The following is a 9770-nucleotide window of genomic DNA, read 5'->3' on the forward strand; positions in this document are numbered from 1 at the left end:
TTTTGTATTTAATGTAGTTTTAGTAATTTCTTGCTTGACTTCCGTTAAAGCTAGTATTGATTTGCATGTAATTCATTTATCAAATGGCAGGAAGTCACAATATTATTTATTTTTTGTCTAAAGGGGCCCTTTTCAGAATCACTACACTCAGAGCATGGAAATACATCAGAGCTGCCAACCTTCAGAACAGAAAATCGGTAATCAGAAGGCTCAAAATCAGTAATTTGGGGAATCAATCAGTATTTTCCTATGCGGCTCTATGAATCTGAAAAGAACGGCTTGCCAACACTGACACTGCACGGATGCATTATCTGAAATTGTTGGTGATTTTACTCACACAAAGTTGCTAAATATTGATTTTCAGGTCATCTCAACAAATCAGTTATCCATGAAAAATTGGCTTCTATTTTAGTTTGTTTTGTCGCTGTGGCTTTAATAATTTCTAAACAAATAAACAAGTGAACACAGCTGGGCTCAGGGAAACACAATTTGGCATATACATGTACATGTACATGTATGAAGCATTTCCATATTTAGTGAGATACATGAGAAGGAAATCTAATTTAGAATAAGATGAGATAGAAATGCAGCTTTAAACTTTAGAAATAATGCAAGAAGAGGAAAGGGGCGTGAAGAAATAGAAAACAAGAGGCCACAAAAAGTATGTGTACACTAGTAAAGAAAAGGAGAAAGTGACAACAAATCAGGATGTGTGTAAGGATCGATAGCAGTCTTGTTAACCATCAAGTCTAATTTGATGTCTTAATTGGATCTTGCAATTGGAAAAAAAAGAGTAAAAGAGAGGGTTGAATAACAAAATATAAAAGGCCTATACTTTGAAGCTAGAGAAAAAAAGGAAATGATCATAGGAATAATGTTCTGAGAAAAAAAGTGGGAGAATATAAGTTAGTAACCAAAAAATTAATGAGCTATAAAGTTGGGTCCAATAAAAGCTGTTATACTTGTCATGCTTGTAGATCTACATGAGCGAGGGGTGAGGGGGGGGGGGGGGGGGGGGGGGGGGGGGGGGGTGGGGGGGGGGGGTTTAGAATACTAAATGTGATTTAGTTTGTAGAGTTACATGTACATGCGAAATACCTGACACTGGAAGACTATCAACAGAAGAAACACCAAATACCAAACAGAGCAAGGCAGGCTAGTGCAAAACAGATCGGGTTAAAAATTGAAAATTTACCGCTACCGTGGTATGTCGAGAAACTGTTATTCGACCCGGTATCTCCGAAGTCACCCTTCCCAACGACATGATGGTGTTGCTTCCGCTCAGCACCGCCCCTCTTACAACAAGAATTGTTCAGTCAAGTGAAGTGCATGTAATAGCAGATCCTTGGTTTTCGTATACAGCTTTAAAATGTGGAAAAAGATAAAAGACAAGGATACGTTGTCAGTGTCACTATTATAGACTTGCGTTAGTGTGCATGGTGTTATTGTTAGACATAAAAATATGCAAGCTTAAAGGAGTACCCCTGTACGTCTTTTATAACATCTTTTGACTTTGATGACTTTGTCCAAGATCAAGATGATTCGGTCAAGCTTAAGCCAAGTACAGGAAAGAAAAAGACTGATTTTGTCATTCTAGTTTTACATCACTTGTGATTAAAATATAGAATCTAAATAACGTTTATGCAGCCATGATTTGGACCTTATATTCATCCAACTTTGTGATACAACACAGAGTAGGCCTATACATGTTGCCTACATCATGTAGATGGGTTTACTAATATTATGGCAGTCAGAAGTTGAATTTACACTAGACCGAAAATGTCTGTCTCTTTCGTTTGTTACAAATCTGGTTATAATATAGGGTCGAGCCGACCCTACCCAAATAATTAAGAAAGAGACAGAAATTTCCAGTCCAAGAATTACACATTTATACTCACAATCACAATGTTGTACTTTACTTTAACTTTACTCTTTATTAATAGTCATAACAATCACAATAAATCAGACAATATGTCAAACAATCACTCAAGACGACTCAATCAATGTCACTTGTCAGTGCAGTCAGTGTCTCATGCAGCTGGAGACAGAATCAGAGTCAGAGTTTACTCAAACTTCAAATTCATGTACAAATTAGACCACAAAAATTATGAAATGTATCAAAATATGATTCCTAATGAAACAAAAAGTGATAGGTATACTTACATTCAGCAATAAACCACAGTGCATTCGATATTCACGCCCCCAGCTCAGATCAGTGAAGTGAAGTGTATTGTACGCTACATACAACGTATACGTATAGCATATGATGAATCACATGCATACAACTATTTCACAACCTAAGAAATTGAGAGCAATGTAGCCGTAGATGGCGGTAACCATTTCTTTCTAATCTGAATTGTACTGTGTTTCCGGTCAATCTCTGAAGAAACCACCAACTATTTCACCGATTCTAGGTAATTTTATGACACATTTGTTATATATATGTATGGAACAGTTTATAAGATTAAATACTAATCAAGCTTAAAGCACAATTACAGTGTTTTAGTTGTTTTAAATGTTTTGTTTTGTTACCGTAGCACGCGGTGAATTGGCGCTTTCGTAGATTGTGTTATCGGTCGCCTTGCATTGTACAACGCAACGTAATTAAGCACCTTCTTCTTAGTTGATCCCTCCACTGTTTTGGAGATTCCTGGAGTCCAAATAAAGTAAATGTTCATAATCCGACTGGTTAGGAGCTTTGGAGAGTCTTAGAACGAGAAGCATATGGGCATGGCATTGACATTGTCCGGCTATTTCTCAATATTAGATCTAGTCTAGTCATACTAGACTAACACTGTAATTTTACATGTAGACTCTAGTCTAGTCTAGCCTTGTATAACTACCCTGCTAGCAAATTTGTTTGTTTGTTTTTTTTAAACAACGCTTTTCAACTTTTTACCACTTGAAAGCGAGGACAAGTGCGCAAGTTGTAACTCATGTAAGTTGTACTAGACCATGTAGTTGTAGATTTAGTGACGATCCAGGTGGTAGGCTGATTGGGGGTGTCCCGGTCCCCCCACTCCGGGGTCGGAATGACCCCATGCGTGTTACCAAAATGTACGGTAAAGGGGTACTTTTGGTGCGACAAAGTCCGGCCCGAGAATTGTAAAAAAGGAGTGTATTAACTTTTCACCCGGAGATTTCTTTAAAAAAGGGGGTGTTTTTTTCTTTTTTTCTCTCATCTCTTTGGACTCCTGAGAAATTATTCCGAATTTAGGGGGGTACATTGAGCATTTTTCATGATTTAGGGGGGTCTCCAAGGCAGGAAAAGCCCGCTAAAGGCCCGCTAAAGGGGGGTTCGGAAATGTTGGCAGTCCTCAGATAGGGGGTGATTTCAAAAAGAGGGAACGAGCATATGCGTACCCTAAATAACACTGAGTGGGGGGGGGGGGTGTTAAGTAAAACTGCACTACTGACATTTGAACTTATATCTTGGAAGACGACCGGGAAACCTACAGAACTACCTCACTCCTGTATATCGATGATGATGATGATGATGAAAAAGAGCTCAACACCGTACTCTCCCCCCCCCCCCCCCCCCCCCACCGTTCATAAAGTAGTTCATGGAATCATGCTGACCTAAACAGTGCTAGACCTACATGTAGTTATGTGCTGTAGGCCTATATCTAAACATTCTGCAATTGGACCCTAATTAGTTACTTGTAAGATTTTTAAAATCTGATAATTAACATGCAACAAAGTCAATGGAAATTGGAAACCAAAATAACCAAGAGAAGTATTCATTGAAACGGGATGAGAAAATATTAACAAAGATCTGCACTTTTTAGGTTTTTTCACTTTTGCATCGCCACTCCGCAAATGAATTTGTTGCAAGCTATAGCAGGAGTAAGCAAATTTGGGGTGTATAGCTGCCTGCTATTCACAAGGACCGCTATTCATTTAGTCCCGCATTTTGGATATAGCTGTCCATATGAAAAGTGGCCCTTATAAATGCATTGCGGCTTATGAATAGCGAGGTAAATTACCGATGGTTTGCTCGCAATTTACAAGGGCCACCATTCAGATCGTTATTCATTTTGTCACATATTTTGGATAGCGGTCCTTAAAGATAGAGAGGTAAAATGTCAATGGTTTGCTCGCTATTTCCAAGGGCCGCTATTCATTTTGTTATGGATAGGGAGCTTGACCCGCAAATTCAAGCAGTGAAAAAATAGATACAAAATCTTGATTCAGACAGTATGTTTTCTCAGTTCCTTTTTTTTTACAATGTGCTACAATTTTAGTTCTACTGAAAAGGGAAATCATTTAATTTTTGTTTTGTATGTGAAACTGGTAGGTGTATCTGTCATTTTGATTACTTTAAAATGAAAGAATACAAGCATTAGCTACATATAGGGACTAGCTATCATAAATTAATTTCTTGAACATCAACCCTTCAATGTAGTTTTATTTTTTCTCTTTGCAGGAGTCTATCTAGACAGGATCCGCCATGCCGAAGATGAAATGCCAACCATCTCAGAAGGACATAGTCCGTGCTTACAAGGCAGCCAAGGAGGGCAAGATGTCCATACGAGAAGCTGCCCTGAAGTACAACATTCCCAAGTCGACCCTCATCGATAAGGTCAAAGGTAAAAGTCCATTGGATTGCAGAAAAGGTCCGAAGCTATCCTTTCCCCCGAAGAAGAAAAGAGTCTGAGAGACTGGGGAGTGAAGATGGCTGGAATCGGATACACCTGCATAAGGACACAGATCATGTACACTGTCAAGACTATAATGGACAAGGATGAGAAAGAGGGGAGGGGGAGAAAGAAGCGTTTTGGTAACAACAATCTCCCGGGTAAAGACTGGTGGGGGCGCTTTTGCGAGCGGCACTTGAAACTTAAAAAGCGACTGCACAGGTTGCAGAGAGAACCAAGAAACTGTACAAGTCTGATGCAGCCCTGTGCAAGTGGCAGACCAGTCTGAAGAAGTTCCTGCAGAAACAAGGAATCAGGGATGGCTCCTGTATCTTTACCTGTACAGCCAATCGCTTTCTGGTGGATGGACATAGGGGTACGGTCAAATACTGCAATGCCAAGAGGACCAAGGAGGGGGCGAAGTATCTTACCGTTCTGACAGCCGCTTCGGCTAATGGGAAGTTTGTTCCGCCTATGATCATCTATCCCGGAGACCACGCTGACGTTGATCTTCTGGAGGATGAGGCAGTTGAAGGAACGTTCTTCACCAAGAGCCGGAACGGGGATATGAGTGTGGAACTCTTCTATAGTTGGATTGGGAATCACTTTCTGGACTACGCACCAACTGGGAAACCCATCCTGCTCCTTATCTCGGGGAACTGGCCCTATGTTGATATGTACGTCTCAAGACTTTGCAAAGACAAGCAAATCATCTTGTACTGCATGCCACCGTATACAAACCTCTTTCAGGAACCATTGTTGTGGGGCTTCTCAAGGCAACTTCCCCTCGAATGGAAAAGAGAGTCCATGAACTTCGAAATTCTGAATCCCGGCATGAAGGTGGACAGGTATGCTTTCCCTGCCGTCTTCAGCAATGTCTGGACTCAACAAGCCTCAGGAAGCAACATCATGGCAGCGTTTGACAGAAGCAGAATCTGGCCAGCAGATTCTAAGAACAGGCAAAGAACTCTTACGGTCCCAGATCATTCTAGTGTGCAGTGCTTTGATGAAGATGGCAATGCGATTGAAGTCGCCATGTATGAGGAAGTCACAAGCGAATGTCCAGCTGATGTTGTACAAAAAGAAGGAAATGTAGGAGATGTGACATCTAGAGCTGCCACGGATGGAAAGGTCAAGGATGGAAAACCCACCTCCTCCAGCAGTTTGAGGAAGCCCAATCCTTGACTGAGGAACAGAAAGACATCTTTGAAGCTCGCTTTTTAATGATGTTTGAAGGGCAGCATGATCTTGTTTACAATGCTTGGAAAGCCCTCAAGGAACTCCTGGTTATGAAGCAGGACACAACTGATGACGATGATGGATCCGACATCGATGATGATGACAGCCTCCTACGTTGGCTTTGTGATGAGTCTGATGATGATGTCGAGGATGATGATGATGAAAAAGAGAACATTGAAGGAGAGGAGGATGATGAGGAATCTGCTGACGATGATGGAAGTAAACCTGATAGTGACGATGAGGATGAAGATAAGGGCAGTGATGAAAGCGAAAGTGACTATGAAGAACTTGATGGCGATGATGAGATACTTGACCTGTTTGGTTTACCGAGCGAATTATCTGAGGAGGTTATCTCTTCGACTTATAGAGGGTCTTCCTCGAGAACAGCCATGTCTCCTTTGAAGATCACCAGGTACGTCCATCCAGGAGCAGTAAGCAATAAGAGAAGAAGAACGAGCAGTGTTTCTCTGGTGGACAAAAAGAAGAAGAAGAAGAAGAAGGAGAAGAAAAGCGAAGAAAAGAGGTGATGGCTTGTTTCAGTCTGTCCACGACAGGGGCAGAGCAATGTCTACTGCCTAGAACTCTGTTGAATTCTCTTGTGAAGGCTTTTATAATAATCAGAATTATCAGCATGTGTATGTAGTAAGTCTCCAGTGAGCTCTCATTGCCTTATTTTTGTTTTATAACAAACAAAATCTAAGACAAGAGGAGGTAACCTTTATATACCCCAGCCTGTTAACAATTGCTTCAAACCCAAATACAATGGTAATCACTCAACCAGAATTTGTCAATTTTATAAATGCTCTACATGTGTAAAGTATTTGAATCACAGTGCCACATATTTTCGATTTGGTTTAGGTAATATCTTACTTTGAAAACGAGTTTTCTGTTGAAGAAGTTTGTTTTTGTTTTACGGTTTGAGGTGAAATATGCAGCATTACTCTAGGTCTGTCTAGACCCATAACTACAGTGTATGTACCAAATTGACTAGTCATGGCATTAGTCTAGGCAATACTCAAGGAAACAATTTTACAATAGTGCGACAAGATTTTTTTTATTTAGATGAAATGATGCTGTGTTGTTTCCAATGGTTATGTTTTCTGAGGTCTTAATGGTAATTTAGTACATACATTTAGGGGCTTTATAATGTTATGCAATTTTAAATACTTCCTGGAAATGTAGATACAAGTTAAAAGAAGAAATATAATTGCATAATATATTTAAACCATGTTTCTTCATCAGTACTACATTTGTACCTGGTTCTCATTGCGGATAAGTAGTGGGGCCTTATCTCATTATATAGAAAACTGTTCCAAACAACTCTCATCATAACAAGTCAGAGACATCACTTGTGAAAGGCATCGTTTAACAATGTTAAATCTGAGATACATGGTCCTATGTGTTATAAGTGTGTGTGATATGGTGTAATATTGAAGCCCTAAACAAATGCGCTTCAAAATGATCATGAAGTGCCTCAAATAATTAAAAATCTGTGAGTGACCGGTTTTACCATACTCATGTTCCCCAATAGAATGTAGTGTTATAAAAAAACAATTAGGAAAATGAAAAATGAAATTATGATTTCCAATCATAAATATCTTGATAAACAGACAGGCGATGGGCTTGTAAAAGTCATTGGTTCCTGACTGACCTAAAGGTTTATAATTACCATTGCAGCATGTCAGAGCATGAGCTAAATCCAGAATCTTGTTTCAGAATCTAAGGCAATGTTACAGAGTCACTTTAAAATACAGCCCAATTTAAAGGTTTTTTCCTGACAACCCAAGAGCAATTGTAATTTTCATAACATATCTATTATCAGCAAACGTTAGTGTTGAGTATTGCAATGTATTGGGAGGTACATTGATATACATGTACAGGTATCCCATGTACCATGTCCAAACACATTTTCTGAATTGAAATACATTTAATGCATTAATGTTTACTTGTCAGAAATATGATTTCTCTATTTACTCATGTTTTGGAATTTGACATACGCATGTATTACAATCATATATTTTCAGGTTTTGTATTCTTTACACAATTTCAGACCTAGCAATATTAGTCACTTGTATTATAAGAATATCAATGTTTGTAACAGTTTAAGAAATATAAGGTAATACAACCAGTTCTATGCAAGGGTTGGTTGGTACTAGGAAAATAGATGATATGCATTTTTGTTATCCACATTTCCTATTTTGTGAACATTTCTGTAGTCTCGCGTGAAATTATGTATATTAAGATTTATATGCACAGAACGGGTGTATTTGTTATTATTATAACAAACTACCAGATTGATTATTAATTGTTTTATTCTTGTGTTGAAATTGAAGAAATTAATGACATTAAATGCACATTGATTGATACAACCAGGCGCGTACGCAGGATTTTTTCAAGGGGGGGGGGGGGGGGGTTTGCATCGACTCAGCCAGCGGCTGAATAGGGGGGGGGGGGGGGTAAGAGGACACTTTTTTTCTTTTTTTTGGTCTCGAAATTTGAACATTTGACATTTTGCTCCGTTTGGGGGGGGGGGGGGGGGGTAAGGTCACCTTTTTTAGGTCAGCCATGGGAATATTTTTTTTTTTTAATTAAAAAAAACAAAGCAAAAACAAAAACAAAGGGGGGTTTATACACATAAAATATCGAAGGGGGGGGGTTAACCCCTTAAACACCCCCCCCCCCCCCCCCCCCCCCCCCCCCGCCTGGATACAACTGTTAACTTTACGCAATACTATTGCTGTGTAGTGCATGTATGGATTGAAATGTAAAGAATAGAAGATTTGAGAAGGGTGAACATTTCCAAAGAATCTCAGAGAGGGAGGGAGAGAGAGAGAGAGAGAGAGAGAGAGGAGGGAGGGGGTTGAGAAAGAGAGGGGGCTGTGAAAGAGAGAGAGAGATAGTAGAGGGTAGTTAGAGAGTGAGAGAGAACTTGAGAGAAGGGGGGAATAGAGGAAAAAAGGGGCGACATTTGAAACGATATAAACAAAAGAATTTGGTGAGGGGGAAAGTGATTTTGGAAATACAAGAAAGGAAGGAAAAATGAAATTACTCTGGCAAAGAGAGCTAACATGTATGCCCAGGCTATGTGCATTAAACAAGCTTACTAACATATTCAAATGTATGGATGTATACTCTCTAGGGGACATACAATGTGGAAATGAGCTATTTCATTAAAGGTAATACAAAGTTTTGGTATGGGGTCATGAATTTGGTTCAAATAAACATATTGGAAGCATATGCGATCCTACAATTTGCAGTGATCGTTGTCGCGGTTGAAATCGAGTCTAAAGTTACGAAATTGTAAATAATAAACTCTTTTTGTTGTATCGCTCCCTTTGAAGGTCAAGATGTTAATTCAGCTATAAAACAATGTTTCGTGACTAAAATCGACTGACTAGCTATTCCCGTTTGGAAATTATATGTCACAACTACATATTCTGAGATTTTAATGGTTGCAGCTACCATTGTACGGCCGTATAGGCGCTATTTGAAATTTATCAAAATTTACCGGGAGCACCGGTAAATTTTTGTATTCAATTTTTCTGGAAAGCAGAAGTGTTTCGGAGGCTACATTTTATAGTGCTTATAATACATGCACAGGGGCATCCAAATATCTCAAAATTGTAAAGAATCACTCCGGGGAATCACTATCCATCCAATTTTCAAAATTTCCCAAAACTTTGTATTACCTTTAACCTGTTATTAATGAAAGGAACTATAATGCATTGTACAGTTTGGAACCATTATGCATACAATACTTTTTGCTTTGTCAGGCAAACCTCGGGGAAAACTCTCAGGTTTTCAAGAACAACCTTTGTTCAAAGATTGTACATAGGATTTTAATATGTTAATTAACCGGTCAATTAAATTTGACAATCAAATGGCCAGAGCGAG

General features: G+C 39.2%; 1 protein-coding gene across 2 annotated transcripts; it reads left to right on the forward strand.

Moving 5' to 3' along the window:
* Positions 1-2311: 2311 nt before the first annotated feature.
* LOC100892246 (trigger factor) lies at positions 2312-7422 on the forward strand. 2 transcript variants are annotated; one of them, XM_003724890.3, is made up of 2 exons: positions 2312-2414; positions 4427-7422. In XM_003724890.3, exon 2 carries the CDS (start codon positions 5861-5863, stop codon positions 6401-6403), a length of 543 nt encoding a protein of 180 aa, XP_003724938.2. In that variant the 5' UTR covers positions 2312-2414; positions 4427-5860; the 3' UTR covers positions 6404-7422. The 2 variants fall into 2 exon arrangements, with proteins under 2 accessions (XP_003724938.2, XP_030838786.1); XM_030982926.1 differs by having other exon boundaries at positions 4427-6353.
* Positions 7423-9770: the final 2348 nt, after the last annotated feature.

Source organism: Strongylocentrotus purpuratus, unplaced genomic scaffold (assembly GCF_000002235.5).
Source record: "Strongylocentrotus purpuratus isolate Spur 01 unplaced genomic scaffold, Spur_5.0 spur5_scaffold_13, whole genome shotgun sequence".
NCBI lineage: Eukaryota > Metazoa > Echinodermata > Echinoidea > Camarodonta > Strongylocentrotidae > Strongylocentrotus > Strongylocentrotus purpuratus.

Coding starts and splice junctions, on each gene's coding strand:
- LOC100892246 (XM_030982926.1), top strand. CDS start 5,112: ATGATCATCTATCCCGGAGACCACGCTGACGTTGATCTTCTGGAGGAT.